Source organism: Bombina bombina, chromosome 12 (genome assembly GCF_027579735.1).
Source record: "Bombina bombina isolate aBomBom1 chromosome 12, aBomBom1.pri, whole genome shotgun sequence".
NCBI lineage: Eukaryota > Metazoa > Chordata > Amphibia > Anura > Bombinatoridae > Bombina > Bombina bombina.
Genome location: NC_069510.1, coordinates 51,084,194 through 51,107,336, shown reverse-complemented (window position 1 = coordinate 51,107,336; position 23,143 = coordinate 51,084,194). Strand labels below are relative to the sequence as shown.

At 35.3% G+C, this 23,143-nt stretch overlaps 1 protein-coding gene across 1 annotated transcript; it reads right to left on the bottom strand.

Moving 5' to 3' along the window:
• Positions 1-691: 691 nt before the first annotated feature.
• On the bottom strand, positions 692-21,267 carry PAXX (PAXX non-homologous end joining factor). The gene is made up of 7 exons (XM_053696180.1): positions 21,129-21,267; positions 15,714-15,774; positions 12,034-12,077; positions 8,896-9,089; positions 4,860-4,934; positions 2,271-2,364; positions 692-2,172 (listed from the first exon to the last, which is right to left on the bottom strand). The coding sequence occupies exons 1-7, from the start codon at positions 21,239-21,241 to the stop codon at positions 2,121-2,123; spliced, it is 633 nt and encodes a 210-aa protein (XP_053552155.1). The 5' UTR covers positions 21,242-21,267; the 3' UTR covers positions 692-2,120.
• Positions 21,268-23,143: the final 1,876 nt, after the last annotated feature.

The following is a 23,143-nucleotide window of genomic DNA, read 5'->3' as shown; positions in this document are numbered from 1 at the left end:
AAATTTTCTTCCTTCTCTTGGTATCTTTATTTGAAATGCAAGAATGTAAGTTTAGATGCCGGCCCATTTTTGGTAAATAACCTGGGTTATTCTTGCTGATTGGTGGATAAATTCATCCACCAATAAAAAAAAGTGCTGTCCAGAGTCTGAAACAAAAAATAAGCTTAGATGACTTCTTTTTCAAATAAAGATAGCAAGTGAATGAAGAAAAATTGATAATAGGAGTAAATTAGAAAGTTGCTTAAAATTGCATGTTCTATCTGAATCACAAAAGAAAAAAAAATTGGGTTCAGTGTCCCTTTAATAGACTACAGTATATTGTAAATATAACTTTTATATGCACTGGGAAACAAAAAAAAAACAGTGTGACTCACTTTATTGCTATATTTTAGCTTTATTATGGTAGTCTGGAACCCAACCCGCAATATCTCTGAGGTTCACCTGTATTTATATTTTGTATATATAGCAACCTAAATATTTTTTTAGCTATAAAAATACAATACATTATTACCTGCTTATCATAGACTTTATCCCTAGTCTTGAGTATTTAATTTGTTATTACATGTAACATATTGAATTTGTCTCACACTAAACAAGTTTTGTTTTTTGGTGCTGAATAGCACAACATGTTTCTCCTTAGACACAGATTTGTTTTATAAGATGGTAACATATTTATACAATAGAGAACAAATAAAGGTTAAAAAAGGTTATTTTTATTTGCACAATTTATTTATGTTACAAATGGCAGCTGCCAATTCCTTTTTAGGAAGCAGAACATTCTGCTATGTTCCACTGAAAATCAGAAGTTTCCATATTAAAAGGGACAGTGTACTCCCCTTTAATTTGTTCCCAATTATACATTTTACATACTGGAGTGTGTTAAATTGTTTACAAATAGCTCATTTTCCTTTATTTTTTTTATTTGAAATAGAGGATTTTCTGAACTGAAGTTGTGGTTAAAAAAAACAACATGTAAACAAGAAGGTTTAGATGAGCTAATGCTCCCAGTGGGGGTTGTGACAGAGAGGTGCTAAAATGTTCATTTTCCATTGTTCTCTCTAAGTATTGGCCTTTGAGTAAACAGTAATAAAGAAGATATGGAGTACTTGATAAGATAATAAGGTCCGATTTCCATGCTAGCTCAACCCATTTCATTGGGTTGTGGTTTCAATTAACAGAAGGCTATTTCATATACAAAACTATACCTAAAGGTGATATTTTCCCTACATTTTAAAACACTGCAGCCGGTATAACAACTCATCATAAACATGTTCAGGAGAAACCAAATTTACAGTACACTGTCCCTTTAAATCCTTGATGACTACAAACAAGCCAGAAGTTTGACTTCTCTATCTTGGAACACAGGTAAATTATTTTATTTCAAATACATCACTTAAAATATACCTATAAGCCACGAGAGAGAGAGAGAGAGAGAGAGAGAGAATGAAAAAGTATCCTGATGGGGTTCCTCAAAGACAAACGTAGGACCTATGTACTATAAACAAATGAGTAGTTATAGGTACTTAAGGGTGAGAAAAATATATCTTCATAATTTAATCAATTTATTTAAAGTTATAAATGATGTATGTTTTACACAGATTGTTAATAAACAGCAAAGTTACAGACTATTATTATTCAGATTTCTAGAGCCTAAACAATGATTAGTCTCAAGTGTGAGGGAATCCTCGGGGGTGTCTTGGTTGCTTGTGGACGTGACTTTGTCAAGTGTGGGTGTTCCTCCTTGGCAGGGCTAGAGTAAATCCCAGGTTTCATTAATAAAAATCAGAATTTAACAGAGTAACTAAAGTTCCAGAGGTACAAAGCTGCCAACCAATAACGGTTGCACAAAATGTAAGACTTTGAGAGCTCGGCCTTGGGTAATTGTAGAAATGTCCAGGTACAGGTACAATGCTAGTTCTTGTGGTGCCCCAGATGCCCACAGAGCTCTATTCCTGTTATTTATGTTGTTTTTTTCAGTGCTCTCTTGGTCATTAATAAATAAAATTGGCTGCTATCATTCTGGTTTCAAGTAAAAATCCTTCTACTTCATTCACAGTGCACAAAATATTGATATTATCTTAAGGTGTTATGGTAGATCCCTGACGCGTTTTGCCTAGAAGCTATAAGGTTCCTTCAGCATCTTCAAAATCAACTCCTTTTGCCATCTTTTTGCTAAAACAAGACAGAGGGTTCAGCTGTTAGTTTATTTAGATACACTAAGGTTTTCTTACTTCTGTGGTATTAAGACTTTATGTTCTGGATTAATTTACCTCTTGCAACCTGGATTAATGAGTGATTCACCAGGAACTCTCTTCTTGACCTGAGATGCAGATATGCTGTATCCTTTTTTCCGGGCTTCAATATCTAAGTGATTAAAAAAAAAAAAAAAAAGTATAAAATTGTAAACCACAAATGTGAGAACAATTATGAAATAAAAAAGCCATATTTATTCTTATTCTGCTGTTTAAAAAAAAAAATGTAATAGAGATTTTCTCTATTTGATTTTAAAGTGGCATTGTTTTGCCATTTTTTTTTTAATTGTTCCATGTAAAAAAATGTATTTGAAAGAGAAATTAAGCATTTTTAATATGTCTAGTTAAAATTGTGGGTTTTCCTATTTCCCTGAATTTCAATAAAGTAGTGTGCTGCCATGTTGAAACCTAAGTTTTACTTTGCTTATTTAATCTATTCTTTTTAGGACCTTTAGGTACAAATTAAAACAAGCAAGCAATGACTGTGTGGAATAAAGCTATGTTAAAGGGACTTTAAACTCTGTTAAGTAGATTCATGAGTATATTTGTGTAAACAAGATTATGAGTTTAAATCAGCATGGTTTTATGAGAAATAGATTATGTCAAACTAATCTAATTAGATTCTACGAGGAAGTAAGTAAAAATATAGATAAAGGGGAATCAGTTGATGTGATATACTTAGATTTTGCAAAGGCATTTGATACAGTGCCACATGAGAGATTAATGCACAAAATGAAGGGACTGGGAATATCTGAAAATGTTAGTTTGTGGATAAATAACTGGATAAAAGATAGAGAGGAACGAGTAGTAGTAAATGGATCATACTCAGATTGTACAAAGGTAATCAGTGGCGTCCCCCAGGGATCAGAACTGGCCCCTGTTCTTTTTAATATTTTTATAAATGACTTGGAGCAAGGATTAAATAGCGGCATCTCTATTTTTGCAGATGATACTAAGTTGTGTAAGGTCAGGGCGGGATGAAATTGGTTTACAAGGGGATTTACACAAATTTGAAAAATGGGCAGGCAAATGGAAAATGAGATTTAATACTGGAAAATGCAAGGTTATATATTTTGGAAGAAAAAATAAGCAGCAACCTATTATTTAAAGGGACACTGAACCCAATTTTTTTCTTTCGTGATTAAGATAGAGCATGCAATTTTAAGCAACTTTCTAATTTACTCCTATTATCAATTTTTCTTCATTTTTTTGGTATTTTTATTTGAAAAGCAAGAATGTAAGTTTAGATGCCGGCCCATTATTGTAAACAACCTGGGTTGTTCTTGCTAATTGGTGGATTGCTTTAACCGACCAATAAACAAGTGCTGAACCAAAAAACAAACTTAGATGCAAATAAAGATTGCAAGAGAGCGAAGAAAAATTGACAATAGGAGTAAATAAGAAAGTTGCTTAAAATTGCATGCTCTATCTGAATCATGAAAGAAAAAAATTGGGTTCAGTGTCCCTTTAAATGAGACTAGACTTCTAACGCTAATAAGAAAGAGGTATTGATGCAAGGGAAGAAAGCATTATTCTGTCACTATATAAATCCCTGGTAATACCTCACATTTAGTATAGAGTGCAGTTCTAGGGACTAATCTTAAAAAAATACATTGCAGAGTTAGAAAAAAGGTCAAAGAAGGGCACAAAACTAATAAGGGGAATGGAGAATTTAAAGGGACACTGAACCCAATTTTTTTCTTTTGTGATTCAGATAGAGCATGCAATTTTAAGCAACTTTCTAATTTACTCCTAATATCAAATTTTCTTAATTCTCTTAGTATCTTTATCTGAAAAGCAAGAATGTAAATTTAGCTGCCGGCCCATTTTTGGTGAACAACCTGGGTTATTCTTGTAGATTGTTGGGAAAAAAAATCACCCACCAATAAACAAGTGCTGTCCATCATCCTGAACCAAAAATTGGCTGGCTCCATAGCTTAGACGCCTTCTTTTTCAAATAAAGATAGCAAGAGAACAAAGAAAATTTGATAATAGGAGCAAATTAGAAAGTTGCTTAAAACTGCATGGTCTATCTGAATCACGAAAGAAAAAATTTGGGTTCAATGTCCCTTTAAGCTATGAGGAGAGGTAAGCCAAACTGGGTCCGTTTTCTCTAGAAAAAAGGCGCTTGAGAGGTGACATGATTACAGAGATGGTGGAAGATCTGTTTATTCCTAGGAAACTGTTTGTGACAAGAGTTCACAATTTAAGGCTGGAGGAAAGGAGAAAGCAATCAAATTGTGGAACTCATTACCTAAGGAGGTAGTAAATAACAATACTTTAGATATATTTAAAAATGGATTAGATACATTACTGGCTAGAAACAGAATTCAGGGATATGCCTGCTTGTGTAATAGGTCACTTTTTTAATGGGATTAATTTAATCTTAATTGGAGCTTCTTTATTGTAAATCATACAGTCTCTGTATAGGTTAAACTTGATAGACTTCTGTCTTCTTTCAACCTCATCTACTATGTTACTATATTTACAACATTATTTTTTCTTAAAATTATCATTTTAAAACTTCCCATCAGGCCAAAAGGAAATTCAGAAATTACTTGGTGGGGTATATGTATTAAATGATTATGGAAAACAGTATTTACTTACCAGGAATTAACATCTGCTGGTTATTCTGAGATGGTTTCACAGGACTGGCTGATGCAGAATCATTTCCCTCAGCAGCTAGCAAATTAAATACATGGTAGACATATTTAATAAATGTTCGACTTGGCGTTTTAGTCAAATTCATTTTTACTCAAGTTCAGAAAATATCGAAATCATTAATTTCATGCTGGTCCTAAACAGACATGGCCAGTAAGCCGTTGTGCAAGTAGGTACTTTAATGATGTGTTTAAGCCATTTGCAGGGTCACTAGTATTAAAACCTTTTTGGAACTGAGTGTAGACATAAAGGGATATAAATGCCACAATTGAAATTAGCATGAATGCATTTCAGTTTTAAATAGAATATATTTTGCAATATACTTTCCATTAGCAAAATGCTTCTAGTAAAAGTTATTGCAGATCTGTCTGACTCTATAACTACACATTTACTATAAGAGCAATCAAATTGTAGAACTCATTACCTAAGGAGGTAGTGAATGCCAATACTTTAGATATATTTAAAAATGGTTTAGATACATTTCTGGCTAGAAACAGAATTTAGGGATATGATTGCTTGTGTTAAATGGGTCACCTTTTTAATTGGATTAATTTAAACTGGATCTTTAATTGTAAGATTTGAATAGGTTGAACTTGATGGACTTCTGTCTTTTTCTCAACCTCACCTATGATATTACTATGTTACACACAAGTACCTATTTATAAATTGACATCTTAAATTTTCTTTTGCTTTCCGGATCATTTATAAAATAAACTGTTACTTAGTGGCAGATTAAAACTTCCAAGTGACAAAAAAAAGTCCACGTTATTTATCAAAATATCCAGGTGTGTGACTGTTGTTACATCACAGTGACCACAAGGGGGCAGAGAAGGAAAACTAAAATCAGGCTAGATTTCTGCACTGGATATGGAATGTGTATATATATATATATATATATATATATATATATATATATATATATATATATATATATATATATATATATATATATAAATAAATCTAATATGCATACATAGATACATACATACATATACAAACACCAGAAAAGGTTTGGATTTTGGAAAAACAGCTATGTAAAACAGCTTATACATCCGACAGTAATTGACAGTATTTGTAGGATATTTTTTTTTTAATACTTTTGTGACTTACAGGCAGAAAAAAAAGTAGTATTTTTTCTTTTTTTTTTGGATTTTAGAATGTTTGGATTTTGGAATACCTGTGTATGTATGTGTATGTATGTATATATATATATATATTCTGTAGCAGGTAACAGTTTAAAAAAATGATTCTTTATTCTGCATCTTTGGTTAAAATAACATCCATGGGTCACAAATGAGCAGAAAGATCCGCTAGCATGTTTCGGCTAGGGAGCCATAATCATAGCTAAGGATCTTTACACCTGTTTACACCATCTTTACAACTATTTAAAATGTCAAGTGTGTAGTGATTGGTTAAAACAAAAGTGCTGCAATTGGATGTCATTATCCAGACTTAAAGAGGTACTACCCTAAATATGTTAATTTATGGGAACTTGGATATGTAAAAATCTAATTTTCAAAGTTTACTATATACATGCATTCTGACTATTGACAGATGGAGAATATATTATACACCATTATTACTTGCATAGTCATTACTGTTTGGTAAATTAGACATAGTTGGATCAAAAATTAGAAACGTGTCATTTTCAGTTAAAGGGAAAGTCAACGCCAGAATTTTTGTTGTTTAAAAAGAAATATAATCCCTTTATTACCCATTCCACAGTTTTGCATAACCAACACTGTTATAGAAATACATGTTTTACCTCTGTAATTACCTTGTATCTAAGCCTCTGTAAACTGCCCCCTTATTTCAGTTCTTTTGACAGACTTGCATTTTAGCCAATCAGTGCTCACTCCAGGGTAACTTCACGTGCATGAGCTCAATGTTATCTATATGAAACACATGAACTAATGCCCTCTAGTGGTAAAAATGCATTCAGATTAGAGGTAGTCTTCAAGGTCTAAGAAATTAGCATATTAACCTCCTAGAATTAGCTTTCAACTAAGAATACCAAGAGAACAAAGCAAAATTGGTGATAAAAAGTAAATTGGAAAGTTGTTTAAAATTACATTCCCTATTTAAATCATGAAAGTTTTTTTTTACTCGACTGTCCCTTTAAATGGAGAAAATTATTGTGTTTAGTGGCATATTATGGAAGAGCTTTTTCTAACAAATTTACACATAAAAGTGTGTGAGTCAAGGTCATTAGCAGTAGGGTCTGGCTAGTTAGTAGATGCAAGTGTGCAGATAGAAGGTGAACACATAGGAAAACAACACAAAAAGCCAGCGCTAAGAGCATTTAAGCACATAGACAAAATTCCTAAACTTATGATAAAATCAAGTGATATATCTAGGGTTATATTCTCTGGCTTTTTTTTAGCAAGAACTAAGAGTTTCTGGTATGCATAATACACACAGCATATGAAACACACATTGTATAAAACACAATATAAAGATACATTCGCTCTGCTCACGACCTCTTACTCTCCTCCTCTTGTTACTTCATCACACTCCCGTTTACAGGACTTCTCCAGACTGGCTCCCATCTTGTGGAACTCTCTGCCTCGCACCACAAGACTCTCCCCTAGTTTTGAAAGCTTCAAGCGCTCCCTAAAGACTCTACTGTTCAGGGATGCATACAACCTACGCTAACCTTTCTTTATAATAGTTCCTCTCCTCCATTGCTATACCCTGAACCCCCTTAAGTCCAGCTGTTTGTAGATCACCTTCTTTAGAGCTGACTACAACAGTGTGACTCTTGGCAGGGCCCTCTACCCATTTGATCCCTATAAATGTTTCCATGTATTCCGCCTATGTTTATAGCGCTGCGGAATCTGTTGGCGCTCTACAAATAACCGATAATAATAATAATGTCAGAATGTTAGGGGGAGCTGAAAAAAGTCCTGAAGTCCAAATGGTATATATGCACATACAATACACACAAAGGACCATAGCAAGAGACTCAATGCTCTATTAGCTACTCTTAAAGAAGGAGATTAGATGTATAGAAAATTAACTCAATTAGAAAATGTTTCAAAAAGGCTTTACCTCCAATGGTTTATGAGATCATATTCTGAATTATCCCATTGGGGACCCTGGTCTGGAGTTTGAATATCCAATACAGCTCTCTCTTTCTTCTTCTTAATAGTTTATTGTTCACTCGCTGTGCTCTTTTGATGGTGTCTAGTGAAGTGTTGCACTAGGGGGGTAGTAACATCCCCTATCTTAATGGCATTGTCCTATCTTAATGGTGGAACCTTCACTTCAGTTGTTGTTAAACCTACGTATTGCAGATGGCACTGTATGCATGTTAGGACATAAATTACATATGTAGATGTACTGTACATTTTAAGCAGCCGTTTATTGGAGAAATGTCCTCTGTAACCTCTGACCTGCAATTGTCAGAGACTATAATAAATTAACATACTCTGCATTTTTGTGTGCATTTCTAAAGCCCTTTATGGGCTAACCATGAGGTAGTAGGTTTTCACACATCTGGTTGAAGGGGACATAACATTACCTAAATGCAGTCCACGTTATTCATCTAAATATCAGGTGTGTGACTGTTGTTTTGTTACATCACAGTAACCACAAGGGGGCAGAGAAGGAAAACTAAAATCAGGCTAGATTTATGCACTGGTTTATATATATATATATATATATATATATATATATATATATATATATATATATATATATGTATACACACACACACATATACCATTTTTTTAAAATAGTAATTTTTGATCATTTTTTGGGGGGGGGGGGATTTTAGAATAAGTTTGGATTTTGGAATATGTATGTATGTATATTATATATGTATGTATGTATATTATATATATATATATATATATATATATATAATTTTTTCTTTTAAAAAAAAATACAACAGAACACCAAATGTAAACTGTTTGTCTGTATCCCAATGTCTATGGTTTTTTTGAGTCACTACATCCTAACTATCCAACAACCACAATACCTTTTACACGCTTTTCCAGATCCTTTAAACGATCAACCAGTTGGAACATCAGAGTGTGCAGATGTGAGCGGGCTTCGGACAGAGGCATTTTGAAAAGATTGAGAGTCACGACGTCTGTGGAACTGTTTTGGATGGTTACTTTAGCTGAGCTTCCTTGTACTTCCAGGTGAGGGAGACTTTGTTCGAAGATATTTCTTTTGAGGAAGAAGAGACAAAATGTAAATAAGACGCTATTCTTTATGTTTAATTAAAGGGACAGTAAACCCAAATATTTTTTTTCAGGATTCGGGTAGAGCAGCAATTTTAAGCAACTTTCTAATTTACTCCTATTATCAATTTTTCTTCATTCTCTTGCTATCTTTATTTAAAAAAATAGGAATGAAAGCTTTAGAGTCGGCCTATTTTTGGTTCAGTACCTTGGATAGCCATCCAATCAGCAAAGGCAACCTAGGTTCTGAACCTAAAAAGGGCTGTCTCCAAAGCTTTAATTTCTGCTTTTCCAAATAAAGATAGCAAGAGAATGAAGAACAATTGATAATAGGAATAAATTAGAAAGTTGCTTAAAATTGCATGCTCTATCCGAATCATGAAAGAAAAAAAATTGGGTTTACTGTCTCTTTAAAAAGAAATGAAACTTACATTTTTTCTTTCATGCTTCAGAAAGACCATACAATTGTATGCAAGTTTCCAATTGACTTCTTTTATCAATTTTGTGTTCATTCTTGTGATATCCTTTATTGAAAGAGCAGCAATGCACTACTGAGAGCTAACTGAACACACCAGTAAGCCAAAGACAGGAGGGCATAGGTGTGCAGCCACCAATCATCAGCTAGCTCTCAGCTTTCAAGCCTACCTAGGTATGCTTTTCAACAAAGGATACCAAATTAAATAATAGAAGTAAATTGGAAAGATGTTTAAAATTGTATGCTCTGTCTGATTCATGAAAGAAAAGATGTGGGTTTCATGTCCCTTTAACTCATTTATCTAACAGAATTTGAGACTAGTTCAGTAGAAACCTTTATTATTTAAAGGGAAAGTACACCGCTTGTAATTATAAGACATTTCTATAGTGTTGCTATAGAATAACATATCAGCCAAGTTTAAACGTTTTAAAACAAATTAACATTCTTTTTACAGCAATTATTTTTCGATACCCAAACTCCACTCACAATTTGTCTTAGAGGAGCCAATCTTGGCTTTAGTCCACAGACAACAAGACTAGCCACAGACAACAAGACTAGCCACAGACAACAAGACTAGCCACAGCCATTATGTTAGTATAAAGTACATTGATTTGCTGCTATCAGCTAAATCCAATTAGGCACATATATGTAGCTGGGTTAGCCTTGATAAGTCAGCAAGGTGCAGTTTAAGTTCTGAGACTAAGAACATTTTCAGAGCTAAAATAAATAATGAAAGTGAATTCCAAAGTTTCATTACTAAACAATTCATAACTAAATATTTTATTTAAAAATCTCAAGGTGCGTACTGTCCCTTAAAGGGACACTGAACACAATTTTTTTTCTTTCGTGATTTAAATAGAGCAGGCAATTTTAAGCAACTTTCTAATTTACTTCTATTATCACTTTTTCTTCGTTCTCTTGCTATCTTTATTTGAAAAAGAAGGCATCTAAGCTAAGGAGCCAGCAATTTTTTGGTTAAAAGCCATGGACAGCACTTGTTTATTGGCGCTGTCCAATCAGCAAGGGCAACCCAGGTTGTTCACCAAAAATGGGCCGGCATCTAAACTTACATTCTTGCTTTTCAAATAAACATACCAAGAGAATGAAGAAATTTTGATAATAGGAGTAAATTAGAAAGTTGCTTAAAATGTCATGCTCTATCTGAATCATAAAAGAAAAATTTTGGGTTCAGTGTCCCTTTAAACAAATGCCCTTTTGTAACTATGCAGTTGATCACAATATTGCGCAGGTTTTGGGCAGATAAGGATTTCTGAAGAAAATCAGTGAGATTTCCTAACGATCAAAATCCCCAAATGTGTCTGCTGTTAATGTTCACCCCTAAAAATAACACAAAATAATTATCTGCATTGTTAATTTCACAATTTTATAATCAACAAACATAAAGTACACAATTAAAGTGATGGTAAATTAAATGTGCATTACATACAGAAGTAATTTAGTGCCGTGACATATAGGGGTCGATTGATCAAGCTGCGGCGGACATATGCGCCTCTGTCCGCCGCAGCTCGCCTCTGGCGGACTGAATTCTGCTGCCGGAATTCAGCATTGCACAAGAACCCAATTTTGCGCTCTTGTGCAACGCCGCCCCCTGCCCGTGCACAGCCAATCAGGAGCTGTCACCTGGTCAGATGAGACCCGGGAGATTGAAATTCGCTACTTTAGAGGTGGCAAAGAGGTTAGGGAAGCAGCGGTCTGATGACTGCTGCTTCATTAATACGGACTGCAGGCTCTCTTGCGAGAACCTGCAATCGTGGGGGGGGCGAAGGCTGGCAAAGTGTTTGATGCATAGGGGCCAAATTATCATTGTGCGAGCGGACATGATCCGATATTGTGGATCATGTCCGCTGCACATTAATAAATGCCGACAGCATACGCTCTCTGCATATATCATTGCACCAGCAGTTCTTGTGAACAGCTGGTGCAATGCCGCCCCCTGCAGATTTGCGGCCAATTGGCCGCTAGCAGGGGGTGTCAATCAACCCGAACGCATTTGATGGGGTTGATTTCCGGCGATGTCTTTCCACCGCCTCAGTGCAGACGGACAGGTTATGGAGCAGCGGCCTTTAGACCACTGCTTCATAACTTATGTTTTTTCGGCGAACCTGAAGGCTCGCCAGAAACACGATAAATACTTGATAAATATGCCCCATAGTTCTCAATGCACACTACAGAGAATTATTAGCTTTACGCATGAGCAGATCATCTAACATTAAATCCCGAAATTCAATGTTTTCTCAGAGAGCTGTAAGACAATCGCGTTCAGGCGTTCATTTAATCAGAGGAGCGCTATTAACTTTTGTTGTTGTAGAAATGCAAAAATAAAAACCCACATGTGACGCAAAAAACCCTGATGTACGAGAAGACATTGACAATGCATTGAGGTACAAACTACAAAGCGTGCGTTTGTCATATGGTTTAGATATTTGGAGTTTACCGTAGCTTTTCTGTATGTGAAACTCCAACACTGTTCTCTGTATTCTGAAAGGGAGAGCAAAAGGAAACAGATTTTATTAAGCCCTACACAACTTTCTGCTGTTACATGGGGGTATTGGAACATGGGTATAAAAACAAAGATTTGGTTGGCAACCCCCCTATTCGGCTTCTATTGCAATTGTAGACTTAGTTAATTCTTAGGATAACCATATGCATACCTAGGTATCCTTAAAGGGACATGAAACCCAAAACAATTATTTCATTATTGAGAGAGAGCATGATCTTCAATGTCTTTTATTGAAAGCAGGGATGTAAAGCTCAGGAGCATGCACGTGTCTGAAGCACTATATAGCAACAGATTTGCAAGAATGTTATCCATTTGTAAAAGCACTATTTCCTGCCATGTAGTACTCCAGATATCTACCTAGGTATCTCTTCAACAAAGAATACCATGGGAACTAAGCAAATTAAAAAATAGAAGTAAATTGGAAACATTTTTAAAATTTGTATACTCCGTCTGAATCACAAAAGAAAATGTTTGGGTTTTGTATCCCTTTAAATTCCCAAACAGTATTTGTTCTTACCAGCTCTACTGGAAGACTATTTCATGGATCAACCACACTTTATTCAAATTACTCACTCACCAACTTAAAGGGAAAGTAAACACCTTGCAATTACAAGGAATTTCTGTTGTCTTGCTATAGAATAATATCAGCCAAGTCTGAACATTTGTAAAACTAATATCTTGTTTGCTGCAATTGTTTTCCATGTCCAAACTCCACCCATTTGCCTTATTTGGAGGAGCCAATCTGGGCTTTAGCCTCCAGCTATCAAGGCAAATCGTAGTCATATTGTTAGTATAAAGTGCATTGCTTTGCAGTTCTTATCTGTTAAAGACAATTAGGGACAGGTATGCAGCAGGGTTAGCCTTAAGACATCAGCAGTTTTTTCAGTTCAGAGAGTTAGAAAAGCCTCAATTTTCAGAGATAATTTACATGAAAAGTGGGCAAAATAATGAAAGTATATCAAATTGTTTCATTACACATACAAAAAATAGTATAAATAATAAAAATTTACTTTTAATATGTATTAGTAAAATGTACAGGAAACCCTGTGACGATCCCAACCACCACACTAAAAACACTACTCTGTTGGTTGTACACCCCCCTGTTTCCTGGCCGATAACGGCATACATCAGCTTCAGGTGCCAGAGGTGTATAAAAAAAAAAGATATGTATCAAATTCACTTTTTTTGGGGTGGGGGGGGATCCCTTCTTAGATTCTTGCACCTGGGCCCTGTGGTACCTAGTTACGCCTCTGTACAAACCGTTAAAACAAAAAGTGTTTCGGCCTATGAAAGGCCTTTCTCAATGTTGTAAATATTTTAACAAAGTATGGACAAACCGAACGGGTATCGGACATCTCTTAAATACCTCCTAGAAAACTGAAACCGCCAATCATGACGCATTATGTCATCAAAACCTCGCTCCCCAAAATACATGTAACCATTTATTGGATAGAATAGGCGCGAGTGCCGGCTCGGTACTTGATTGGATTCACTAATATCAGACTCATTGATATATACATGTTATTAATGTATTGCCAGTCGTATGCCATTTAATTCTATTTATTCCAAATATTCCCTAATATGACTAAATAACAGCATAGCTCTCCATTGTATTTTGCCACCAACTGACATCTCATACCATAATGGGAACGTGCCGCTGACAATTGCAAATAAGGAAACTAGATAAATATATTCCTTATAAACTCCTTCTGAAAAATTAATATCTAGATAAGGATATTGTGGTTAAAAACAAACCGCTAAGCACTTTCATTTACACACGATGTGGGGACTTTAACTGTGATGGTCTTTACCCGAATTTATAGTCTGGTACAGAGGCATAATTGACATTATGTTTAGGACAGTTTGGTTTTGAACTGGTTAAATATGAAATTATGTGGAAATCATAGCAAGCTAATCCGGAATGGCAGTTAACGGTATCTTAATTCAATGATATACGGATATTGTACCACAAAATGACTTTTGTTATCAGGTTTAGAATTCCTAAGTGATTTAGTATTTCAACATACCAGTATTATAGTGGTGTAATATGTCTGATCATTTGTGTTTTACAGAAGGAGTTTATAAGGAATAGATTTATCAATCCAATAAATGGTTACACATAGTTTGGGGGTGGAGTTTTGATTACTTAATGCGTCATGATTGGCGGTTTAAGTTTTCTAGGAGGTATTTAAGAGATGTCCGATACCCGCTCAGTTTGTCCATACTTTGTTAAAAAATTTGCAATATTGAGAAAGGCCTTTCATAGGCCGAAACGCATTTGTTTTAATGGTTTGTACACCTCTGGCACCTGAAGCCGATGTATGCCGTTATCGGCCATGAAACAGGGTGGTGTACAACCGACAGAGTAGTGTTTTTAGTGTGGTGGTTGGGATCGTCACAGAGTTTCCTGTACATTTTACTAATACATATTAAAGTTAATTTTTTATTATTTATACTATTTCTTAGAGGTAGAGTGCTACAATTCCTTTATTGATGTCTATGAGTAAGGCCTGGGGCCGAAACGTGTAAGACAGATATATATGGATTAGCTGAATCCCCCTTTTTTGCATTGTTTATGGATTTTAACCTTTGTGTTTCGAGAAATAAATATTTTTTTATATGAGCGCTTTTTGTCTGACTCGCTGGTGTGCCTTGGAATGTTATTGTGAATTCCTTTCTTGTGCCCCATATTTATCTTTTCTACTGTGGGGTTATTTGTTTAAATGTACCTTAAGAGCAGCACCGGCCCTAGGTGTTACTAGGTCTTAAACCCTTAAACTGTTCACAGTGCCAGTAATTTCCTTCTTCCTTTTTTCTTTATAAGATTACACATAACGAAACATTTTATATTTAAATTTCAGTTTGTTTACTGTCCCTTTAAAACCATGACCTTTTTGGGCTGGTGTTGCTCTTTTTGTGAAACCAATGCTTTCATACTGTATTTTTATTTAAGTTAAGGGGACTGAACTTTATTTGATACAAAATCCTCTGGGCTTCTAGGTGGAAATTATCTTAAAAAAAAAAAAAAAAAAAAACTATGACTACAGAATATAACCTAAGTTTCAAAGATGTCAGCTCCCATAGCAAGAATTTAAAGAAATAGACTAGGTGCATTACAATTTTAAAAAGAATCATTTTTTACCTCCATTAGCAGAAAATAATATACCTCCATTAGCAGAAATGCTAAACGTTATTGCTGGTTTTCAGTGGCATATGCACATATGCTGTGAGTGCTTTGTGCACCAGCATTCAAACACCACACCTTCTCAAGGAGAGTCAGCAGTGGCTTTTTTGGAATCTGCATAAGGTCTTCACCCTTGGTGCTCCAGAGGTTTTGGAAAGACATTTCCCATGATGCTCAGTCACTGAACATCAGCCGGCTGAGCATCATAGGAAATGTAGTTCCAAAACCTCTGGAGCACCAAGGGTCTAACCCTATGCAGACTCCACCATTGTTATCTGCTAGATGCAAATGGAGGAACTAGGTACATTATTTTCAGACATTTCTCAGTAAGGTTAGGTAGGATCTGAAGGTTACTCCCAGCACTGAGAAGTTACATTATGTTCTGCACCTCAAACTCCCAGCTTCCCTGTGACCAGGTCCTAGTACTCACCAACTCCTCCAGAACGTCCTCACCCACATCAGCACTCCAAACGTCACTGGCATCAGTCACACTAAAAAATGACATAGTAATTTGGCATTATATTTCTGATGATATTGAGCACCACAACCTCCTTAGGTAGCCTTTGGTATTCTGATGTATTTTCTCGCAATGTTCTAAAATCTTGCCTTAAAGGGATGTTAAACAGTTTTTTTCATTGTTGTAATAAAAATACTTCATAGAAATAATTGCAATATTATTATTCATCTATTTAAATGGATGTTACCTTTTATTTGTTTGTTTTTTTTACAGTGTCCGTTACTTCATGTCACAGCCTTACAAGAAGGAGGAGGCCTCTGCAGGAAGGTTTATCTTAGCCTGATGTCATAAAACATCTGGGCTGGTTACTAGTAAGTGAATAGACTAGATAACAGGGAGTCAGACTTGCTCATGCTCAGATCAGCCAGAATGTAACCTAAGTTTCAAATATGTCAGCTCCCATATCACATTGAGGGCAGTGGCTACACTGAGATTTTAGTACTAATTTTGCAATAAAACAAGTAAGTTATTTGCTGTTTTTTGGTTGTTTTTTTTACACAATCTGTTTTTTTTATGTTTACTTTGATTTAACATATTTATTTTTACCAAAGGAGCACTGTTTAATATCCCTTTAAAATAAATGTTCCAAACATTAGTCTCCGCTAAGAATTATTAACCCAAACCATTTTCTGCCCTGGGAGTTAAATTGAATAACCATAATGGAATAACTTTTTGAAAATACATATTTTAAAACCAGGTGTTGGCGAGGCATAAGAAGCAGTTTCTGCTTCTTAAATTTGTGGCTGCACCACAAAGCCTCAAATGCTGCAAATGCAGCTTAAAGGGATAGTCTAAGCCAAAATAAACTTTCGTGATTCAGATAGAGCATGTAATTTTAAACAATTTTCCAATTTACTTTTATCACCAATTTTGCTTTGTTCTCTTGGTATTCTTAGTTGAAAGCTTAACCTAGGAGGTTCATATGCTAATTTCTTAGACCTTGAAGCCCACCTCTTTGCATTTTAACAGTTTTTCACCACTAGAGGGTGTTAGTTCACGTATTTCATATAGCTAACACTGTGCTCATGCACGAGAAGTTATCTGGGAGCAGGCACTGATTGGCTAGACTGCAAGTCTGTCAAAAGAACTGAAAAAAGGGGCAGTTTGCAAAGGCTTAGATACAAGATAATCACAGAGGTTAAAAGTATATTATTATAACTGTATTGGTTATGCAAGACTGGGAAATGGGTAATAAAGGGATTATCTATCTTTTAAAACAATAAAAATTCTGGTGTAGACTGTCCCTTTAAAACGTCATGAAACCCAACATATTTTATTGTGATTCAGATGGAACATTTTTTTTTTTTTTAAAGTTTCCATTTTACTTTTATAATCAAATGTACTTTGTTCTCAGGTTATTCTTTGTTGAAGAGAAAGTGCACATTTCTGGTGCAATTACATAACAGGAAATACTGCTGCCACCTAATACTCTTGCAAATGTATAAAACTGATGCCATATATTGCTTCAGTCCTCCTACACTGTCCGATCTGCTCTTCAACAATGGATCCAAAGAGAACAAAGTCAATTTGCTAGCAAAAGCAAATTGGAAAGTTGTTTACAAATTGGGTTTCATGTCCCTTTAATAAATCTACCTATTTGTATATTTTAAAACCTTGTACTATGAGTACTTTATATTGAGCAAGATTCTACGTGGAGCGCAAAATTGTGCTTTAGCGAGCGCAATATTTGTGCTTCACGCGTAATACAAGGGCATGCAATTGTATGCTGGTATTTGAAATTGCCTGCAATGCAAACAGGACCTCGTGTTTGCATTGCATGGAAGCTTTGCGTTCATGAAAGCGCGCTCCCATAACCTCCAATGGGAGCCTCGTTCTCATGCCGTGAAAAACGGATGAGAACCTTGTGCAGCGAAGGGGGTAAGTCGTGCAGCGATGGGCAGCAAATATATATGTGAATATGCATACATACTGTTTGTATGTGTTTATATACATATTAATAACACATAAATATATACAGTATGTACATATATATATTTATTTATTTACGGGGAACACACAGCTCCCATAGACCACTATGTAAAGGCACTTTTCAGTGCTGGTTTTTTCTAACACCCCACTCCTGCCAACTTTAACCCTTAAAAACTGTCTAGCATAGTTGTTTATAAAGAAAATAAAAAAAATTTGAGGGCCATTTTGGAAAATTAACAAAAGTTTTGATTTCTGGGTAATTTTGAGAGCTCTAATTGCTACCACAAGTTCGCGGTAGCAATAACCAGTCACTTGTAATGGCTGGTTATTTATCGTGCGCCTGTAAACTGGCGAATTTGCCCGTTTACAGGCGCGTGATAAATTGGCGCTCCACTTGTAATCCAGCCCTTCTATGCAGTGCATTTAGTCTCACCTGCAATAAATAATCCTGTGATATCACCTGGCTCACAGAGAGTATTCAATCACCATAATACGGATAGATTTGGCCCCGATTACCTTGCAGGACCTATGCAGAAGGGATGTTTGTTCTGGTTCCTAAAGCACTACATGAAAATAGCAACCAGCCAGCGCTTGATAGATATAATGAAGACTTGCGTAACTGCCAGCATGTACAGTAAGGAGTTAACTTGCAGCTGTTCTAACGGCAGTGTACACCTGCACAGTTTGTGCATGAAGGGGCTCAGTGAACAGATCTCCTGCTAACAGCACTACAGGAATCAGACAACAGAAACTCCTTAAAGGGACATGAAACACAACATTTTTCTTTCATGATTCAGATTAAAAGGGATAGTTTACAGCAGAATATTTATTGTTTTAAAAGATAGATATTCCCTTTATTACCCAATCCCTAGTTATGCATAACCAACAGTTATATTAATATACTTTTTACCTCTGTGATTATCTTGTATCTAAGCCTCTGCAGACTGCCCCTTTATTTCAGTTCTTTTGACAGACTTGCATTTTAGCCAATCAGAGCTGGCTCCTAGGAACTCCATGTGCATGAGCACAGTGTTATCTATATGAAACACATGAACTAACACCCTCTAGTGGTGAAAAACTGTCAAAATGCCCTGAGATGAGAGGGGGCCTTCAGGGGCTTAGAAATGAGCATATAAACCTCCTAGGTTTAGCTTTCAATTAAGAATGCCAAGAGAACAAAGCAAAATTGGGGATAGATGTAAATTTGAAAATTGTTTAAAATGACATGCACTATCTGAATAAAGTTTGTTTTGGACTAGACTGTTCCTTTAAGCATACAATTGTAAACAACTTTCCAATTTACTTCTAATATAAAGTTTGCTTTATTCTCTTGGTATCCTTACTTCAAGGAGCAGCAATGAGCTACTTTGAGCTAGCTGAACACATCAGTAAGCCAATCACAAGAGGCAAATATGTGCTGCCACCAATCCTGAGTTAGTTCCCAGCTTCTGAGCCTACCTAGGTATGCTTTTTAACGAAGGCTACCAAGAGAACAAAGCAAATTAGATAAAAGAAGTACATTAGAAAGTTGTTTAAAAAATGTATCCTCTATCTGAACCATGAAAGATTTTCATGTCCCTTTAAAAAGGACAAAGGTTTGTCCCACACTCCCTACAGAGGTAAAAAATAACAAAAACAAATGCTGCAAATTAAATAGCTGATTTAGGTCCTTTTGAAAACTGAGGTTTCAGATTTAGCTTTTCGGCCTCTCTAGGGAGTGTGGGACAAAGCACAATCTCTACACAAAAACATGGTCCCTTTAAAAGCCCATTCTAGCCTAAAAATATTTAGTTAGAGCATTTTATGTTTAAACAAATTTGTTCTTCTATTGTGAAATATGGCTGCCTCTCCTTTGCTAAATCTTAGCCCCTTCCCATGAGAGCATACTGAGGTAGGCACAGGAATGTTAATGGGTGCTGTATGTATAATGTCCCCATATAGTGCTTGAGACAAGTTAACGATCCTGAGGGTACCTCAGTATGCTCTCATGTAAAGGGGATACATTTCAACAAAGGGAAAGGGGTTAAATTTAAGAGTAAATTATAAAATAGTATGTATATATATATATATATATATATATATATATATACATACAAACATACACGTATGTCCCTTTAAATGTTGCAGTTCTGGAGTAATACAAATTCTTATGTAAAGTGTAGTCTTAACTTATTCCTTAGAAAAACATAATATAAGATATTCTTAATGTTGTCAGCATTTAGAAAGCAGCAACTTCTCTTAAAGGGGCAGTGTGCTCAGATTTTACCTGTCAGTGAATGCAACTATTTACAAATTGTTGCTTTACCTTTATTTTGTCATTTGAAATAGCTGTTGTGTGTGTCCTCACCTGTCTTAAACTTTCAGTACTAAAGTAATGGTTATAGAAAAGCTATGTAAACAAGACTCCTGGGAGAGTTCGGCAGAGATATAATATAATGTTCATTTTTCATTGTTCACTCTAAGTATTGGTCTAACTGTGTGTACAGTGAAATATAAGAGAAGGATTGTTATGTGTAAATAAAGACAGATAGGCAGAGATCAACCTGCAAGCACAACCCATTTGATTGGGTTGCTGTTTCAATTAGCAGAAATAGCTGTTTGATTTACAAAAATAAATCTAAACGAGTAATTTCCCATACATTGTATACTCTGCAGCTGGTATAACAAGTATTTGGAAACAGATTAAGCAAAAAACTAATTTTACAGTATACGGTCTCTTTAATTGCCTTGATTTTGCTACCTCTGCTGAAAAGCTGTTCCGTTTATCAGCTAACTACCTATTAAAGGGACATGAAACTCACATTTTATTTCTTTCATGATTCAAATATAACTTATAATTAAATTTCTATGCTTCATTTTCTTGGTATCCTTTATTGAAGGTGCAGTAGTTCACTACTGGCAGCTAAGTGAACACATCAGTAAACCAATGAGAAGAGGCATATATATATATAGTCACCAATCAGCAGCTAGCTCCCAGCTCCTAAACCTACCTAGGCATCCTTTTCAACAAAGGATACCAGGAGAACAAAGCAAATTAGATAATAATTAGAAAGTTGTCTAAAATTGTATGCTGTATCTGAATCATAAACAAAAAATGTTTGGGTTTCATGTCCCTTTAAGAATTGTGCCTACAAACATTCTGGAATCAAAGCATGGCCCTTTCCTCTGTTTTCCTTTGTTGCTCTCCAGTTATTTCCCATATGAATTAGATCTAAACCTGAGAGTTTTGTGCAACAACCAGTTCAGAAATATCTACAAAGAGATCCCTTTTTCTCTCTTTGTTTAACCCTTATGTTACCACACTCCCTTCTCAAATGAATGCTCTATATAAAACACTGCAGTGAGAGGGGAAATCCTTACTATGTATTTACAGCACAGAGAGTCAGCTCTTGTACTCACTGGATCTGTAGGTCGCTGGTACCCTGCATCTTATTGCTAGTGTGGCAGAGATACTGTAGCCCTCCATGGCTCAGTGTACAGATAGCAGCACGACCCTGAAACTGGGCGTCCATTCTGGGCAAAAGCTACAATGCTATTCCTGTACAGGGAGGGGCTAAGCCTGAGATGGGCGGTTCCTCTCATACACAGTGTAGTTTCTGGGCGTGGATTTTACAGGACTCTCTGTACATTTAACCCACACTTGGCTGGAGAGGAGGAGAGGCCTGAAACGCAATACAAAGGGCCTGATATTTAAAACCTCACCGGCACGGAGAGAGATCACACGAAACCTTTGGGATTTTTTTTAGACCTTGTATTGTAATGTAGGAGTCTCTGTTTCACATAAAGAACACTACATTGTAACATAATGATTTATCAAGATAAAATTTGCGTTTCTAAATTATTTTTAAAGGGTCTCGCCGTACCGAGGAGACGTCTTAGAATGTGTAGCTTGAGTGGCGAGGTTTTGAATATCAGGCTCAAAGTCTGTTCATAATTAAAGGGACATTGAAGTGGACAAAATTACGTAATCTAATTAATTAGAGAATGTCATTTTTACGCTACACGTTGTGCAACTTTGTGTTTAACACTCACAAAGCCATAGAGCACTGCTGGTCCAGAGGAGGAAACAACTATTGAACCAAGCTCCAGAGCAAAACTTTACCTATGTGTTTAACACTGTTCCACAGCGGGTAGTACAAAAACTGCATGCTCTAACGTATTAAATAATTTAACTTTTCCATTACAATTAAATAGATAGGAAATTTGATTTTTGATCATTAGATTCTCATTTTGCAATTTAGAATTTATCTTAAAATTAGGTAGGATTAAAAAAAAGTTATTGTTGCAGTAGGAATACTTTCAGTGTTTGTTTATTTAAATAATGTTTATCTATTTTATATTTAAAAAAGTAAAACACCTCTCTGTATCTTTTTATTTTAAGTAAATTATAATAAAATAATTATTTATTCAATATGTATCAAATAGAAACATATATCAGTTTATATTTTTTGTTTTTGTTTTTGTTGACTGCACCATTGCTAATTATTGCAATGGTTATTTGTTTAACAATAAAATTATTTTTACTTTGTTACATTTTAAAGTCCCCCCCCCCCCACAAAATTATACAGTTTGTAGGGTGTGTTAAATAAACCTACTGCTTTTTTATACTTCTCTGAGCGTAGCCTTGTTCATAATACAGTTGCATAAATTAACACTGCAGTATCAGTTGTGCACAGACATTCATTCCCTGCTAGAATCAACAAAAATGTGAAGAACTATTTTTAAAAGGAAAACATGCTGTTTCATTGCACTATTGCTTACATATAATTGCATGTTAAATGCTGCAAAAAAAGTTAAACCCATAGTTAAAGTTAGCTCCAGAGCGGCAATGCACTACCTGGACCTAGGTGAACACACCAGGTGAGCCAATGACAAGAGGCATATGCATGTACCAACCAATCACTAGATAGCTTCCAGTAGTGCATTGCATGTCTTGAGCCTTATCTAGGTATGCTTATCAACAATGGATACCAATAGATATATAGGTGTTATATATATATATATATATATATATATATACATACACATACTGTGTGCGTGTAGATATATATATATATATATATATATATATATATATACACATATATATACACAGTATATATATTTAAAAAGTAAGATATACATATTTAAAAACAAAAACAAATTTGTTTTCTATGTGAAGAACATTGGAATGTAAAATATGACTTAATCATGTCGGCTTGAGCGTACTTGGTCTAAAGTGGTGATGGGTTAGCGCGCGAGCAATAAATGTTATTTTTTTTTTCCAATCAGCTTGCTCCATTAAAGTCCAAGGGTAGAAGAAGATTGCGTTCATGATATCCAAAATCCTGAGGTTAGAGCACTTTAAGTCTCACTCGCGCACAAACAATTTATTTAAAAACGTAATGTGCATGCTAACATGCACGCTTCATACG